Raw genomic sequence first — 19,197 nt, 5'->3', positions numbered from 1 at the left:
TGGTAATTTACAATAATGGTACCACATACAAATATCTGCAACATATTTAATTAATACAGCACTTGAACATTTTCATTTTCTTCCACATTAGCGTGATTCCAATAATCACACATATACGTGAGAATATTTGTAAACCACTTAATGCTTGGATCTTTATCCATCTTTTATTGGCTGGTGGCATGCACAGTAATTTAACTTTGGTTTAAATTTTTAACATATATACATTCAACCACATCATAAACTGAATTTGGATTAGTCAATTTAAAAACAATAAATAGAGTAAAGTAATATATTGTAAAATAATAAAAGCATATGCTAGATAAAATTTATATGCTATAAGATACTTTTTTCTTTTTTTTTAAGTTTTAAAATGTGAACTAGAACTGTCATCTGACAACTTGGACAACACAAGTACAAGTTAGAGGTGGTTTAAAATTATAATAAAAATTTTCATACATACAAATAATAAAATAATATATATATACAGTCAAACTTCGATAACTTGATCTTGAAGGGGACGAGGAAATAGTTCAAATTTCAGGGAGTTCGAGTTCAAATTTGAAACTGCATTGCAGCTGGTTTATTTCGCTTAATATTGTAAGAAGCGTGCACTTCGCTGCCTACCTCTGAACTATAAAAACTATGCATCCACAGTTGAAAGGCGAATTAATATATCAGTCACCTCACCCCACGCCAACCCAGCTGTTGGCATCATCGATGCCTGTCGTACATTCATTTTGTGTATATTGTAAAAGTAGGTAAATAAAACAAAAATGATCAACCAGATGAATTTGAAATATATGCTTGAGCATATATGTATTTATTGACAGAAAAAAATGAAAAAAGAAGGCATTTACATACATATATAAATAACAAAAAGTGACGTTGACGTATTTTACAGATGTCAAAACATGGCGGAACGTAACTAACAAATAAAACACTGAATGCCAAATAACACTAAGTACATTTGTTTTACACAAAATTATTTACGCTTCGCACCTCTACTTTCTTTCTCCAATCTGGTCACCCACCCTCCATTTCTGGGCCCAAACTTAATGACTGGTAATTGATAAACATTAACTGATATATAAATAGAAAAGCTAAAGTTTGACATGATTCACACCTTTGAGAGCAAAAACAAACAGTGCTAACAATTATTACAAATGCTCTTTGAAGTCAACCAGACTGTGTCTGTAATTAAGTATGACGTAGTGAGGCTCTCCACCACGGACTAACACCGACTACCAAACATAGGATCATGTCGTTCCGCTTTGTCGGCGATCTATTATTCTGTAATTATCACCCTAATCCTTGATAGCCACGACCACCCAAGACAGGCACGCTTCACTTGTTTGACAAGACTGACAATACATTCGTCTTTAAAATACTATCGGCAATGATAGTTTGATCAATCCACACGCGTCGAGTTTTAGAGGTGCATACTCTATTAAATCTTTATGGCAGGACCAAAGAATTAGGTCGAGAGATCACGGTTATCGAGTTTTCGAAGTTTGAGTCTTCGAAGGTCGTTATTACTAGTTTGTATAGCAACTCAGCCAGGACCGTCGCTTCAGATTGAGAGATCGAAGTTTTCGAGAGATCGAAGTTTGACTGTATATGTACATTAACAGAAATATCAGTGGCAAAATCAACTTTTTTGGAACACTTTTAGCAGAGAGGAGAGAGGTTACAAAAGGACACTTTATACGCTTATGAAAATATTATTTGTGAATGGCTATTTATGTTAATTGTATTATGTATTAAATATTAAATAGAACTGTCACCTGACAACTTCGACAACACTAGCACAAGTTATTTGTTTTTCTTTCCACATGGTCTCATCCCAGTCCAAGTCAAAGAAAACCACGACAACAGCTGGCACCAAGGATATGTGTTTACTCATCCATGACTTCTTCAAAATACCTTTAGGTATATACCACTCGTAAGACGTTCTCTGTAAGACAATAATCATATAGTAAATAAAATCTCAAAGGACAATGTTATTTAGAAATCAGTGATAGAAATAAGGAAAAAATTTCACTAGTTCACCGGACAAATACATCTAAAAATCTACTTGTCCAACAATATTTTTGTTTGTCCAAATAAATAGTTTGTTTTATTTAAGTACAAGGACAATGTTTTTCATTGTTCAAAATGAAACTTTTTTTTAACATTTTCACTTGCCCACTGGACAACCACCAAGGTACATTTTGTTTGACCAAGCAGATTTTCACTTGTCAGGACAAACGGACAAGTGCTTATTTCGAACACTGGAAATTATGAGATTCTCACAAGACTTACCCTATTGTCAAATTAGACAATATTTTGGATTTGGCTAATACATTTTTATTTTAATTAGCCACTTTTTAATTTTATTTACGGAAATGCTCTATAAAAGTTTGCTAAACCAAAACATTTTCCAGTGTGAGCTCTAGGAATCCATTGGAAATGAATCTATTGCATTCATTTCATTTCAATTTATCTTCGTGCTTATATCCAATTACGGTTCAAGCACGTTGTCCTGGGCACACATCTCAGCTATCTAGTATGTCTGTCCAGGATAGTGGGTTAGTTGTTAGTTGGTTAGTGAGAGAGAAGAGGGTGTAGTGGCCTTACACCTACCCACTGAGACATTAAGAACGCACTATGGGTTGGAGCCAGTACCGGTTACGAACCCTGTACCTATCAGCCTTATGACAGATGGCTTAACCACGACACCACCCAGGCTGGTGATTTCTGATCATGCACTCTATCAGAAATACAAAATCTACATTTGGCCAAATTACCCAGTGTGTCTTAATGTTACCACAGTTATTTAAAACTGGTATTAATTTACTAGTTTCATGTTTTTCTACTATGTTTCAATAAATATTAATGTTAATATTAAAACTGGTCTAGAGGTTGTGAAAATTGTTGTCACCTTTGCTTTACTCTTGGGGTAATCGTGGTCTCCGAGCTGCACCTGGAACTTAAGCGGCACTCTGTCAGGCCGGCGGTTATTGCAGAATGAATCCCAAATGAGCTTGTGAATGGCATTGTATTTAATATCAAGACCAGTCAGTGTAACCAATCCCATTGGTCGACAGAGTAATTCTTGGGGAAGTTCACTTGCCCAAGACATGGTGAGTCTGGAGAAATAAAATTTATTTTAAAATATATAAATATTACTATATTTAATTTAATTTATATTATATATTTTCTCAAGAATGTTTTTGTTCAGAACATATATACATTAACATATGAAATTCTTTTTAAAGTGAAATTATGTTCAAAGCCAAAATAATAGTGCTAGAATGCCTTATGAGTTGTCAGCCTTTGCAGCACATTCATAATTATCTAATTTTGCAAACTGAACTGTGAACATATTGATGTGGCACACTTATATAAATAATAATTAATTTACCAGCCTTACCAGTTGCTGGATTCTATAATTTACAAACATTTATTATACAGTCATGTAAATCATACTACAGTCTGAAGTCTGAACTACATTGCTAACAACTACGATAAATTATTCTCCTACATGTACCTTTAAATACCTATAAGATTTATCCACATTTTGTCCCCGAGACAAAAATAGTGAAAAAACCATCAAAATGATACAAATTCCACATACTGTACTAGATGATAAACATATCACCCATCTCGACTTTGCTAGAAAAAAAAGCATGCAATTTTAATCCATCTGCCATTTTACTTTTTTATGGAATACTCTTCAAGAGGGGTGGAAGGCTCCAAAGAATGTGATGTAATTAATATGACGTCATCATGGTTACTTTTATACCACAACACATGTAGGCAATTCTGTGGTGTTGGACATACATTTCACACACTTTAGCCAAGCATTAAATAAATGGTTTTTACTATTTTTTTCCTAAATCTGATGCCACAGACCTTTAGTTTGATTATTCCCAAGTCGAATGATGACATTAAACTTACATGTTGGTAACTAGTATCAACACTAGACAAAGAAACCTGAAAAAACTCCATTATTGTTGTGCTGATATAGGACAAAGTGTGTTGAGACATGACTCGACTGTTGTGCTAATGTTTAGTGGTTGTATCATGCACGCTCGATACAAACTGAAACTAAACGTCTGTGGCATAAGATTTAGGAAAAAAAAAATGTATTTCAGACACAGTAGCTGGCTACCATTTGGTCGTTGACATTATGCCGAAGTTTTACACACAGTCCCCTCTAGCATTATTCTCACGTATAACTGAATAATGATAGAGGACACTCAAGCTAGTAGCCTAGTGTGTTACACAGGAAATTATTTGGGAGGAGGGCATTTCTTGACTGATGCGACTAAAGTTTTTAGGGCGTTTTTTTGTATTGACCTTTGAGCAGGGGTTACCCCAGAACTCCACACTCCTTAGCCCTGCCACCTCCCCTTCAAGATCACTTCAAAAATATTTTTGGTTAACACAAAAACGATGGCAACATGACATTTTATCATAAAGTAAATGTCAGACTCAGAGTTACCCGCCCTTCAGACTTCAGTATTTATTTTGACACCATGTCAGCTGTCGGCTGATACACATTGAAACGCACAAATTATGCAAAAACTATAAAAATTAAATTGATTAAAGTACCTTACTATTTATTTCTGCAACAAAACCATATGATATTGTTCATCATCAGAACCGGAAGGCCGTATGCAAACCGGAAGACAAGCGCCCAACGTTCAAATTCCATTGTACCAAAACAATTTGTATAGCCGATAATGTTAACATTTTACCAAAGTAAAAAAGTAAAGTTTGTTTTATTTAACGACGCCACTAGAGCACATCGATTTGTTAGCTTATCATCGGCTATTGGACGTTAAACATATGGTCATTCTCACACTGTTTTTTTTTTTATAGAGAAAACCCGCTGTCGCCATATGGGTTACTCTTTTACGACAGACAGCAAGGAATCTTTTATTTGCGCTTCCCACAGGCAGGATAGCACAAACCATGGCCTTTGTTGAACCAGTTATGGATCACTGGTCGGTGCAAGTGGTTTACACCTACCCCCTACCCACTGAGCCTTGCGGAGCACTCACTCAGGGTTTGGAGTCGGTATCTGGATTTAAAATCCCATGCCTCGACTGGGATCCGAACCCAGTACCTACCAGCATGTAGACCGATGACCTAACCACGACGCCACCGAGGCCGGTCCATTTTACCAAAGCGAAAATATAACGAGTGGCCGTTCTGTTCTCGCGAAAGCGAGTTGGATACGTTTTTAAACAACGAGTTGTAAGATAAATAGGATCTAATGGACATGAATGTTACAATGTAGGCTTGTATTCTTAGATCTATATCTTCAAAAACCTGGTTTATAATAAATTTAAACTTCTTTTTCAACTAAAACGCATTTACGACCCTAGCGCTTGTAGTCAACTTATGAGTCAGAGAGTAATCGATTTCGATTTTAAAAATATAATAATAATAATAATAATAATAATAATAATAATAATAATAATATTATTATTATTATTATAATAATAATAATAATATATATATAATTTTATTGGTTTAATTTTTGGTAACACATACTATTAATTAATACATGCACGTGAGATAACAATTTAAAGGCATACTAGTATATAAACTACTAGCTGTTCCCATGTGATACCAGTTCGCCAATGCCATACGGTTACTGTCTAATATATATATATTATATATATATATATATATATATATATATATATATATATATATATATATATATATATATATATTAGACAGTAACCGTATGGCATTGGCGAAATGGTATCACATGGCCGTATGACATTGGCGAACTGGTATCACATGGGAACAGCTAGTAGTTTATATATACTAGTATCCCTTTAAATTGTTATCTCACGTGCATGTATTAATTAATAGTATGTGTTACCAAAAATTAAACTGACACCCAAGCAATACACCAATAAAATTAGTGGCACCTCAGATTTAATCTACCTACAAATTTTCTTCTTCTTCTTTGTGTGTTTGTATGTGTGTGTGTTTGTGTTTGTGTGTGTGTGTGAGAGAGAGAGAGAGAGAGAGAGAGAGAGAGAGAGAGAGAGAGAGAGAGAGAGAGAGAGAGAGAGAGAGAGAGAGAGAAAGAGAGAGAGAGAGAGAGACGCTGTCATGGAACAAATACAAAAACAAAACACCCCCTCCCACCCCAAACAACAACCAAAAAACGTACGCTCTGTTCCAATCTTCACTTCATGTTTTGTTTCGTTTGTTTGTATTTTTGGTTTGTTTCGTTTTGTTTGTTTGTTTTGTTGTTGTTTTGAAAAATATATGTGCAATTTGTAATACTTTTAGTCAAGATGTAAATGAAACAACAGTGAATATCTATGGAGAATAAACTATTTTATTGATTATCATATCCTACTACTGTCTACATATAAGGGCAGCTCCAACACTAGGATCATTACTATCATATTTGTTATCCCATTTCTATTCTATCTACTATCTACCTTTTATTACTATATATTAAAAATATTAATTATGTTAAATATTTTATGCCATTGGACATTGTTATTATGTTTTATATATATGATTATGAATATTGTCTGATGTTCATCTTGTTTAGGAGAGCACTTAGATTATAAGTGCTCTGCCTGTTGTGCAATCCTTTTGATTCTTTTTTTTATCAATAAAATATCTCAAAACAAAAAACAAAACTACAGTCTATATTTGATTATTAGCCTATCTTGTTAATTAATTAATTCATCCATCTTATCCTACTAAAGTCTATACTTAATTATTATCTTATTCATTCATTCATTCATTCATTCATTCATTCATTCATTCATTCATTCATTCATTCAATTCAATTGTTCTGTTCGTTGGGGACTTCTAGTATTATAAACCTACCATGAATCGTGTATCGCAATGCCATTGTCTTTGACCTGCGTGAGAAGAGTTCACTTTGATGTTTTCAGCTAGTAGCCTATATATGTTTATCACACTGTCATCGTTTGACACCGACAGACTTGACGAGTGAACAATATACCAACGCCACGCTCCTCGACGTCACAAAACGGCACAAGGTGAATAGGCTGCCGTACTATGACGTATGCGCGACATTGGTTATTAGGCTATATAAACGAAACTCGTTGTTATTTGTAATATTTTACTAAGATTGCAACGATCACCACAGATATCGGAGCATATAGTCGAAAAAAGGAAGAAAAAAAGAAGATAGATATATCAGGTACATAATTATTATTATATAATATTTCAGTGTATAAATTACATTTAGATTTTTAGTGAACGAAACATGCTATCTCCTTTTTGTAGTCCTGCTTACAAGACTAGATTTGATTTTTATTGTAATATAAATTAATTAGAAAAGAAATAATTGTCAATATATTTTATTGACTATTGTTTCACTCTCTCACAGTTAAAATAAACCAGATATTTAATTGTGATTTGATGAAAAAAACAACAACCCACCTTTAAAAAATATAAATGTATGGATGCAACCTTTTTTTACCTTCGTATTCAGTAGTATTATTTTACTTCATTTACGTTTAATTGTTATTTCATAACTAAATTAATATTTCAAAAGTATTATCATTTATTCATTCAGACATAAACTCAGCCTCTGTATGTTACATTTTGTAGATATATTTTTACTTTTTAGTTTTAACCAGCCACCATTTAAAATCATTGGTGTCATTCATTTTACATAATTTATTATCTTTTTTTTTCAGACAGTTTATTTGTTCGGAAAATGTCAACTAATTCGTGTGTCCTGAAGCATGATTCCCGTAAGTTTATTTTTAATTTCATACAAATTTCATATCCGTTTAAACCTTCTATTTAGTGGCCAGCTTGCGACATAGAAGATGCTCGGTAATCGAATTACTCATACCTATATAAAACAGCGTAAACTTCATTCAGTTGATTTATTCACTCACTCATGATCATCCACTCACTTATTCATTAATTTCAGCAAGGGGTGGGACGTACCCTTGTGGTAAAATACTCGATTGATGCGCGGTTCGTCTAGGATCAAGCCCCGTCGCAGGCCCATTTCTCGCTCCAAATGAATGAATGAATGAATGAATGTTTAACGACACCCCAGCACGAAAAATACATCGGCTATTGGGTGTCAAACTATGGTAATGCAAATAAATAAAGTAATGATCAACATCAATATACAAATTCAAGACAAACAAAAACAGTGTAAAGAACTGTGCAAAAACACAAATATCACAGAATGTTCTCGCTCCACGACTGGAATATCACAGGTCGTAGTATGTGCTATCCTGTCTGTGGGTTGGTGCATATAGAAGATCACTTACTACAAATGGAAACAATGTATAGGGTTTTCTCTTTAAAACTATTTGACATCCAATAGCCGATGATTAATAAATCAATGTGCAGTGGTGTGTATCGTTAAACAAAACAAACTTTTAACTTTTATCATTTCAGAAGCAACTTTTGGCTCCGTTGACTTGGAGTATGACGCCAACTACAGCGTCGCCGATGGTAAATTCTGGTGGGAAGACATAGAGGAGAACACTTTAATAGAACACCACGACGACGACGTGCTGCGACGAAACCTGTCACGCAGCACCGACAACGACGACGACAACAACAACAACAACCAGAGTGATGAAGATGGTATCATAACATTGGACATCCACGTGTCAAGTTGGAGCTACAAAGCGGAGGTAATTCCTGAAAGAAAGAACTCAAGGATATATGTCCTCGACACGGATGTCTATACAGTGTGCGGGATGGAGATCATTTGGGAGGAGGAACAGGAAGAGGAAGAAATCGAAAGATGATGATAATGATAATGATGATGATGATAATGATGATGATGATGATGATTTCCAGAATATTATGGATATCTCAAGCCAAGCTAATGCGTCTATTAGTACTGGATCTCTCACTCGAGCCGGATATATATGCATACGTTTATTACACAAGTATTAAAAGTGTACAGCAGACGACAGGCCAAGGGACGATGACGTAGTAGAGAGGCTAGTAGACCCGAACAATGACTGCAGTTAACAGTGCCTAGTCCAAAACAAGAACAAAAGACACCTCTTAATATAATACCCAAAAATGGTACTTTTCGGCAGTTAGATACCAGAACGTGTGGGGAATGTGACATGAAATGACAAAATACATTAGATGTGAAACTGGAAATCCATGGCATTGATGACCGCATGATAAAATGCTGAAGAAATATAAATTTCCAGACGTTTTGTAATAAAAAATTCACAATGATATCCTGTATTTTGGTATTTAATATTGTACACATGTTCAATTATTCGTTGAATCGATAATATATTACTGAACGTTTTCGCTGAATATTCTGTCCTGTGTGTTTTTATGGACTGGAATAACGCAACGTCTTATTCGAGTTTGTGGTCATATCACAAAAAAAAAAAGTTTGTTTTATTTAACGACGCCGCTAGAGCACATTGATTTTTTATCTTATCATCGGCTATTGGACGTCAAACATATGGTCATTCTGACACTGTTTTTTTTAGAGGAAACCCGCTGTCGCCACATAGGCTACTCTTTTTACGACAGGCAGCAAGGGATCTTTTATTTGCGCTTCCCACAGGCAGGATAGCACAAACCATGGCCTTTGTTGAACCAGTTATGGATCACTGGTCGGTGCAAGTGGTTTACACCTACCCATTGAGCCTTGCGGAGCACTCACTCAGGGTTTGGAGTCGGTATCTCAATTAAAAATCCCATGCCTCGACTGGGATCCGAACCCAGTACCTACCAGCCTGTAGACCGATGGCCTGCCACGACGCCACCGAGGCCGGTGGTCATATCACAAAGTCATAAATTTTTCCATACATACAGAATATAATGCTAAAACCAAATCATCCGAAGAATATATAGTGTACGACATACAAAAATGAAATGATGTTTTATTTGACATACAAGACTAATTATAAATATAATTGATGTTTTATTTGCTAACACCATAGCTGCTAAAGAATAACATAGACAGTTGGGCATACTATCTTTCCATAGGAAAGGAAAGGAATGTTTGTTTAATGTCATTTCAGCAAATTTTAAACTATGGCTATTTGGTGCATAATATATGGTTATTTCAACATTTGGTCAATAGCAAGTGTTTTAACGTTTAACGTTTTACTGTTGCTGAACTACAGAAATTAAACTTGTTGGAAACTTACATATTACGTAAATGGAATATGAATGTTAATTTAGAAAACTAAAATATTGTATTTTATAATAGTGATCTTTGATTTAAATAAAATCGAGAGGTGTTTTTTTGTTTTTTTGTTTTTGTTTTCAAAAAGAACACCGTCAGTTAAACATTGCAAAGCTTAAAATACGAGACAGTTTGCACTTTTTGAATCTATAATCAATTATATATGTTGCAGAAAGCTGTGGAATAGTGTACAGAAGGTACTGTGAACAGGTACAAAATAAGCTTTGAAAATGGATTCTGTGTAATAGAACCACAGTGCAAAAAAAGCCCCCAAAAACTGAACACGCGCACACACACACACACACACACACACACACACACAGACACACACACACACACACACACACGCACACCTCGATTTTATTTAAATCAAAGATCACCATTATAAAATACAATATTTTTGTTTTCTAAATTAACATTCATATTCCATTCCTAAAAGGAAAATATGAAAAAGCTAATTTTCTTCATGATTAATGATATGATGTGGTGTACCTATGTGGGAGCTGATCAAAACGTACCCAAACCAAAACGTACCCAGTTTTGGTAAAAATGTATGTACAAAAAGATACTGGTCAACCAAAAACGTACCCATATTTTGGTAAAAACATTTCCTATTTATATTCGCTAAAACTCGTAAACATTAGTTTACATTTAATTTATGATATCACAACTTTATTATGCACAAGGCACCCTTTTTTCTATATTTAATGTTTTAAAAAATATTTGCAGTTACACTGGTCATTATATTTAAACAGCAATGGAATATTTATATTTATACAGCCTCAACTTTAATTTTGTATGGAAGGGGGTCCATTTCCAAACCAATCACAATTGCGTCCCTTCTGGGTCTTGATTTAACTCACAAAAGATCAGTCTATGAAAGACACAAAACCATACCTAACCTGACCTAATTAGTATGTGTGTGTGTGGGGGGGGGGGGGGGATTTTAGTAAAAAAGAATCAGTTTGACAAGAAAGAACACATTTAAGCTAAATAGGGACATTTGTTGCAATCTCTTTTTAAATTTTTAAAAATGTTTATAGCTGCATGAACTCTTAACCTCATCAAACACACCCACACTAGGTAAGGATCTGTAATATTACTGCCAGAAGTATTCAAGTTGATATACAGTTGAATGGCATAACGTTTTATGTCGATGTTAGATTTGCATTTTGCAACGGACGCGTGACAAGGAAGGTTCAGTGGTTTAAACGACACACTTTTTGCAGTTGTTGAGTAGGGTTTTTTGCGCTTTGTATGTATGTGTGTGTGTGTGTGTGTGTGTGTGTGTGTGTGTGTGTGTGTGTGTGTGTGTGTGTGTGTGTGTGTGTGTGTGATAATTAGCATTAGTATTTTTCAGTTTAATGTTCACTGGGCTACAACATAGTGACTTACTGGTACAAAATGTCACTGTTACTATTATTTTGATTTCGCGATTGCTTCCCTTTAACCACAAAACAATAGCTATAGTTATTAAATATAACACGGCGTAGGAATGACTGACTGACTGAATGACTGAATGAATGAATGTTTAACGACACCCCAGCACAAACATACACACCGGCTATTGGATGTCACAAAAGGTAAGTATATGAAAATATTATTTATATAATTATGTAAAACAACAGTGTAAGGAGGTGTGGATGGTGTGTGTGTGTGTGTGTGTGTGTGTGTGTGTGTGTGTTATAATACAATACATAAATCAGTGTATATTTTAAAATTTTGTATAGAAGACGCAATTCTAAAGCGTGTTTTTAGCCAGCGGTGTACCTATGTGGGAGCGGATCAAAACGTACCCAAATCAAAACGTACCCAATTTTGGTAAAACCGTACGTACAAAAAGATACTGGTCAACCAAAAATATACCCATATTTTGGTAAAAACATTTCCTATTTATATTCGCTAAAACTCATAAACATTAGTTTACATTTAATTTATGATATCACAACTTTATTATGCACAAGGCACCCTTTTTTCTATATTTAATGTTTTAAAAAATATTTTCAGTTACACTGGTCATTATATTTAAACAGCAATGGAATATTTGTATGGACCAGAGGTGGTGTAGGCCTACACAGCCTCAACTTTAATTTTGTATGAAAGGGGGTCCATTTCCAAACCAATCACAATTGCGTCCCTTCTGGGTCTTGATTTAACTCACAAAAGATCAGTCTATGAAAGACACAAAACCATACCTAACCTGACCTAATTAGTATGTGTGTGTGGGGGTGGGGGGTGGGGTGGGGGGTGGGGGGTGGGGGGTGGGGGTGGGGTGGGGGGGTGGGGGGGGGGGAGAGATTTCAGTAAAAAAGAATCAGTTTGACAAGAAAGAACACATTTAAGCTAAATAGGGACATTTGTTGCATCCTCTTTTTAAATTTTTTTTTTTTTTTTTATAGCTGCATGAACTCTTAACCTCATCAAACACACCCACACTAGGTAAGGATCTGTAATATTACTGCCAGAAGTATTCAAGTTGATATACAGTTGAATGGCATAACGTTTTATGTCGGTGTTAGATTTGCATTTTGCAACGGACGCGTGACAAGGAAGGTTCAGTGGTTTAAACGACACACTTTTTGCAGTTGTTGAGTAGGTTTTTTTGCGCTTTGTATGTATGTGTGTGTGTGTGTGTGTGTGTGTGTGTGTGTGTGTGTGTGTGTGTGTGTGTGTGTGTGTGTGATAATTAGCATTAGTATTTTTCAGTTTAATGTTCACTGGGCTACAACATAGTGACTTACTGGTACAAAATGTCACTGTTACTATTATTTTGATTTCGCGATTGCTTCCCTTTAACCACAAAACAATAGCTATAGTTATTAAATATAACACGGCGTAGGAATGACTGACTGACTGACTGACTGAATAAATGAATGTTTAACGACACCCCAGCACAAACATACACACCGGCTATTGGATGTCACAAAAGGTAAGTATATGAAAATATTATTTATATAATTATGTAAAACAACAGTGTAAGGAGGTGTGGATGGTGTGTGTGTGTGTGTGTGTGTGTGTGTGTGTGTGTTATAATACAATACATAAATCAGTGTATATTTTAAAATTTTGTATAGAAGACGCAATTCTAAAGCGTGTTTTTAGCCAGCGGTGTACCTATGTGGGAGCGGATCAAAACGTACCCAAATCAAAACGTACCCAATTTTGGTAAAACCGTACGTACAAAAAGATACTGGTCAACCAAAAATATACCCATATTTTGGTAAAAACATTTCCTATTTATATTCGCTAAAACTCATAAACATTAGTTTACATTTAATTTATGATATCACAACTTTATTATGCACAAGGCACCCTTTTTTCTATATTTAATGTTTTAAAAAATATTTTCAGTTACACTGGTCATTATATTTAAACAGCAATGGAATATTTGTATGGACCAGAGGTGGTGTAGGCCTACACAGCCTCAACTTTAATTTTGTATGAAAGGGGGTCCATTTCCAAACCAATCACAATTGCGTCCCTTCTGGGTCTTGATTTAACTCACAAAAGATCAGTCTATGAAAGACACAAAACCATACCTAACCTGACCTAATTAGTATGTGTGTGTGGGGGGGGTGGGGGGGGGGGGGGGGGGGGGGGGGGGGGTGGGGGGAGAGATTTCAGTAAAAAAGAATCAGTTTGACAAGAAAGAACACATTTAAGCTAAATAGGGACATTTGTTGCATCCTCTTTTTAAATTTTTTTTTTTTTTTTTATAGCTGCATGAACTCTTAACCTCATCAAACACACCCACACTAGGTAAGGATCTGTAATATTACTGCCAGAAGTATTCAAGTTGATATACAGTTGAATGGCATAACGTTTTATGTCGGTGTTAGATTTGCATTTTGCAACGGACGCGTGACAAGGAAGGTTCAGTGGTTTAAACGACACACTTTTTGCAGTTGTTGAGTAGGTTTTTTTGCGCTTTGTGTGTGTGTGTGTGTGTGTGTGTGTGTGTGTGTGTGTGTGTGTGTGTGTGTGTGTGATAATTAGCATTAGTATTTTTCAGTGTAATGTTCACTGGGCTACAACATAGTGACTTACTGGTACAAAATGTCACTGTTACTATTATTTTGATTTCGCGATTGCTTCCCTTTAACCGCAAAACAATAGCTATAGTTATTAACTATAACACGGCGTAGGAATGACTGACTGACTGAATGAATGTTTAACGACACCTCAGCACAAAAATACACAAAAGGTAAGTATATGAAAATATTATTTATATAATTATGTAAAACCACAGTGTAAGGAGGTGTAGATGGGGGGGGGGGGGGGGGGTTATAATACAATAGGCCTACATAAATCAGTGTAAAGTATATTTAAATTTTTTGTATAGAAGACGTAATTCTAAATCGTGTTTTTAGCCAGCGGCCATCTTGGATTTGGCCCTCTGGCGAAAAATGCCGGGATTTTGGAGAGGTACATGGGGGATAAATGTTTCATAAAAGGTCCATAGAAGTCAAATCAATCGTCAAAACATCTTAACCAGAGAATGGTCACGGGACTGAGGTTCTGAACCCTACTATTTAGTACACAGTCGTGTTATTTGAATCATAAAATAAAATTGTATTATACAGTGGGGAAGTAGTTAGGCCTATAGAAATAAGAATATGGATGAGAGTCACGAGGTATTCTATATTAAAAACACCATATTCTAAAAGGATAAAAAAACACCCAAAACCAACCCAAAAAACCCAAACAAAACCCCCAACTCAACAAAATAATAATAATAAAAAATAAAATTAAAAAAAAACCCAACCAAAACCCAGTTTGTATTAAAAAATAAAAAAAAAAAAAAAAAAAAAATAATAACAGTATACCAACACTGGTATACACATTAAGTCTGACAGATACACAAGGAAAAAAATGTGTATTAAATACAAAACTTTGTACAGGAAGCTAGGACCCATTTCACTAAACCGGCATCGGTGGCGTCGTGGCAGGCCATCGGTCTACAGGCTGGTAGGTACTGGGTTCGGATCCCAGTCGAGGCATGGGATTTTTAATCCAGATACCGACTCCAAACCCTGAGTGAGTGCTCCGCAAGGCTCAATGGGTAGGTGTAAACCACTTGCACCGACCAGTGATCCATAACTGGTTCAACAAAGGCCATGGTTTGTGCTATCCTGCCCGTGGGAAGCGCAAATAAAAGACCCCTGGCTGCTAATAGGAAGAGTAGCCCATGTAGTGGCGACAGCGGGTTTCCTCTCAAAATCTGTATGGTCCTTAACCATATGTCTAACGCCATATAACCGTAAATAAAAAAAATGTGTTGAGTGCGTCGTTAAATAAAACATTTCTTTCTTTTTCTTTTTCATTTCACTAAACATCGTAAGTTTGTAAACGTCTGCTACTAGCAGTTATACCGGTCGTGCGTTTACACGTGTTTGGCATCAATTTCACGCAGAAAATTACATCATGACGGAAGCTGGAGTATTTTAAAGACAAAAGAAAATGAAATATGCATTCTTCTTAATATATTTGTTGAACTATAATAGTAATAAGAATTGTAGTTTAGTCGTAGATTTACGTTTACGTGCAAAACTAGGCTTACGATATTTTGTGAAATTGGAGCCTGATAAATAGATCCCAAACCGACCGCGCATCAAGCGAGCGCTTTACCACTGGGCTACGCCACGCCCCTCATTCCATGAGGAATGCGTTTATTCAAAGTAATGATAAAATATTTAGTAACGTTCCGAACACAATGCAAAGCAACCATCATTAGACGTCACAGTATTTATCAACCTTATTCTAGAAAGAAGTTAGTTTAGTTTAATATGAAGTAAACATTCATCTGAATATGCGTTTTGAACCAATAATTGAAAACGTGTTCTAAAGTCATTTATTTGTTAAAATTAATTGCAATAACTGCCCTTATAGAATATTGGTACTAGATTCCGATGTTGGATATTACTCTTGCAAAGAACATAGAAAATATAGCATTTGATCAGTAAACTTCGCCGCCGTAATTGTAAGCAATTTTAAATGTTTCGAAGTTTTGGTACGATAGAGTTTTAATAGGAAAATATTTTGTGAGATTAAGATTTGAGGACATTAAAATTTTGTACTTATATATATTTATAAAAAGTATTAAGATTTTAAAATTAAAAAAACCAAAACTATTTGTAACTTTATACTACCAAGCCATTTCATTTAAAGGGGTTGGTTAGGCCTATCCTGAGTTTATAGCCATTGGAATATGTTTTCAGTCCACAATCGTTTTTAATTACAAATGCAATTAGCTTGCTTTTAACGCTTAGAACATTACTGTTTGTATATTCATTGACTTTCAAGTCATCCTTAATGTTAGTAAATTCAAGAAACCAACAACATCCCCACGCCCGCCCGAAAAATGAAAGAAAAGAAAACGCAAACAAAACAAAACAAAACAACAGCAAGAGCAACATACCCCTTCTCTTGAACAGGAAAATCGAAAATCGTTGGTCCGAAAGTATGTTTGCATGTTTTTTTTTAGAGATGTAGGCCCATGCGTAAGAGTCTGACCCTCAGTTTATCTTTAAATATGGTTTGTTATTGAGACTTTTAAACACACACACACACACGCACGCACGCACGCACGCACGCACGCACAAACACACAAAACTAGAAGAAAAAAAGAAAAACCCCTTTGAATAGCACTTCGATAGTTTCCGTATATTGCGGACGTTGCCAGAAAGTTAATTATTACGTCAATAATACGATGACGTTTCAATATGGTTATGGACATCAAAGTTGCTCCACGTATTTTTAAAAAATTTGTTTAATTTTTAAAAATATAAACGATATCGCTATTTGACGTCTATGAGCATATTTAACGTGTACAAGGAAACATATTAAATTACTTGATATGCATTTATAATATATTAAAGATGGCGAAGCGGCTTTTTCAACAATGTTCTACAGCATGGATATCACGAAGTCAGGTCAGTCTATTTACTATATATATATATATCTTGTTAAAAAATCTTTAAAATATGTATTAGTGAAGTAATACTGTTATCAGTTACTAGTGACGATAACGTTTCAGAGTCGGATTCAGGGGTCTTCTACGGAAGAGTATAACATTTAAAACGGACACCTAGCACTGGCGTAGGCAGGATTTCATATTGGGGTCGGGGTGGGGCATACGTACGTATTTATGTATGTATGTATGTATGTATGTATGTATGTATATATAAATATCTATATATTGTATGTATGTCGAGGTTGACTGTTACATACATAGACATTAACGCACTGGCACGGGATAATTAAATCCTTTCTGGCCTCATAAATTGTCCCATGCCATTGCTGGGACTCGAACCTGTGGCACCGAATCGCCCGCATATTGTAGACTAACCACGATGCGCTCTGAGCTATTGAGGCATCCATGTATGTATGTATGTATGCATGTATGTATGTATGTTATTGTATGTATGTAGCCTATGTGTGTTAATACAGTAAAAATAAAGGGAAAAGGTTTGATTGAGGGGTCATTGCCCCCCCCCCCCCCCCCCCCCACGCCACTAGCCAGCGCCGATTTATCCTGCTAGCACATCTAGCACATGCTAAGGTCCCCGCGCTTCAGGGGCCCCCGCGGTGATGTGTGCATTTATTTTCCCCATGTCATTTTTCCCCTCTCCCCCGAGAGGGTTGCAAAATATATATCCTGGGAAGGGAGAACCGCTGTTGCAGGCCCAACGGATACTTAAACCGGCTCTGTCACTGGCACCTAGTCCTGCAATAATCGGGGAGTGGGCGCAGTTTAAAACGAACACTTATAGCATTCAAGAAGGAGACGCTGTGTTTTAGAAGGACACATACATTATTCAAAACTACTCAAACTTAATTATTTATTATAGCAATCTTCACCAGAAACACCAGTCCAACCAACATGTTACACGTCTCCCACTAAATGCATAGGCCCTATACATGTCTTGTATTATTATGCATATTTAGAGACATTTCAACATTCAAGAAAGGGTGCGCACCTCCAATACCCCCCCCCCCCCCCCACCTCCCCCGGATACGCGTCTGATTATAGTTGTTTGTTTTCTTCGTAACAGTGTTTTTATTCCTCCTAAAAACTCCGAAACATACTCCTCATTTATTCGAAGCACTCGTATAGTTTTTTAAATGGGTCTAAATTAACCAAATAGCATTTGTAAGTACGGTATATAATTGCAATTATAGGGCTACGTTAGAGAGATTAATAAAATGTTGCTATATATTAAATATTGTTGAAAGCAAATGTTTATATCCAAAGATATAGATATATACATGTATATAATATAAATAAATAAATATGCGTTCCGTCAGTTAGCATCGTAATATAATTTTCTAATCAAGATCATTGCCTGTAACACGCATTTGGGGTTTCGATTGCTCTGTGTCATGTTCGAAACATTACAAATATACACGAGCGTAGGAAGGTGCCAAAACGTGTGTGTGTGTTGGGGCACACACACAAATATAAATAAATGTATAACTATATAAAGACCATCGCTGCTACTACACAGTCTCTCTCTCTCTCTCTCTCTCTCTCTCTCTCTCTCTCTCTCTCTCTCTCTCTCTCTCTCTCTCTGTGTGTGTGTGTGTGTGTGTGTGTGTGTGTGTGTGTGTGTGTTTGTGGGGGCACATGCTCTCCTCCCTTTCCCCGCTTCCTGCGCCAGTGTAAATAGTATCATTACTTTGCATAAGCGCTTTCCACATGGAACGAGCTTTCGGAGAATGACAGGATACTACTACTACTACTACTACTACTACTACTACTACTTACTACTACTACTACTACTAATTGGAACTGAGTTTCTAGGTTTTGATCACACTTTATTGATACATTTTATTTAACACCTGTATTCATGGCCGATAACCCCTGCGCGTGATGTAACCTCACCGTGGTGCAGGGGTGTAACATTCTCTTTGAGAATGGCCAATACAGCACAAATTGAAGTTTAGAATAAAAGTCAGTATCTTATCTGTGATATTTGTATTTGTATTTTTGCACA

At 35.7% G+C, this 19,197-nt stretch overlaps 2 protein-coding genes across 6 annotated transcripts in view; one reads left to right on the top strand and one right to left on the bottom strand.

Moving 5' to 3' along the window:
* Positions 1–16,836, bottom strand: part of LOC121374130 (trafficking protein particle complex subunit 11-like) — a 50,798-nt gene extending 33,962 nt beyond the window's left edge. Inside the window, exons 1-3 of one of the 5 annotated variants that reach the window (XM_041501075.1) lie at positions 16,620–16,836; positions 2,921–3,128; positions 1,785–1,954 (exon numbers count right to left, since the gene is read on the bottom strand). In XM_041501075.1, coding sequence (XP_041357009.1) covers positions 1,785–1,954; positions 2,921–3,121 — 371 coding nt within the window. In that variant the 5' untranslated portion in view covers positions 3,122–3,128; positions 16,620–16,836. Of the gene's footprint in view, positions 1–1,784; positions 1,955–2,920; positions 3,129–4,341; positions 4,449–4,596; positions 4,694–6,858; positions 6,976–16,619 lie in introns of those variants that run through there. The other 4 variants (XM_041501078.1, XM_041501074.1, XM_041501076.1 and 1 more) reach the window with 4 other exon arrangements.
* Positions 7,111–9,233, top strand: LOC121374131. Its single transcript, XM_041501079.1, has 3 exons — positions 7,111–7,198; positions 7,701–7,757; positions 8,425–9,233. The coding sequence occupies exons 2-3, from the start codon at positions 7,721–7,723 to the stop codon at positions 8,781–8,783; spliced, it is 396 nt and encodes a 131-aa protein (XP_041357013.1). The 5' UTR covers positions 7,111–7,198; positions 7,701–7,720; the 3' UTR covers positions 8,784–9,233.
* Positions 16,837–19,197: the final 2,361 nt, after the last annotated feature.

Source organism: Gigantopelta aegis, chromosome 6 (assembly GCF_016097555.1).
Source record: "Gigantopelta aegis isolate Gae_Host chromosome 6, Gae_host_genome, whole genome shotgun sequence".
Taxonomy (NCBI): Eukaryota; Metazoa; Mollusca; class Gastropoda; order Neomphalida; family Peltospiridae; genus Gigantopelta; species Gigantopelta aegis.
The sequence above is the reverse complement of the archived record's forward strand: the minus strand, read 5'-3'. Positions and strand labels throughout refer to the sequence as shown.

What these genes read in the sequence shown, in the direction of transcription:
- LOC121374131 (XM_041501079.1), top strand. Translation starts at nt 7,721, where the DNA reads ATGTCAACTAATTCGTGTGTCCTGAAGCATGATTCCC. An exon ending in TGTCCTGAAGCATGATTCCC is followed by an intron (nt 7,758 to 8,424) that starts GTAAGTTTATTT and finishes TTATCATTTCAG; the next exon opens with AAGCAACTTTTGGCTCCGTT.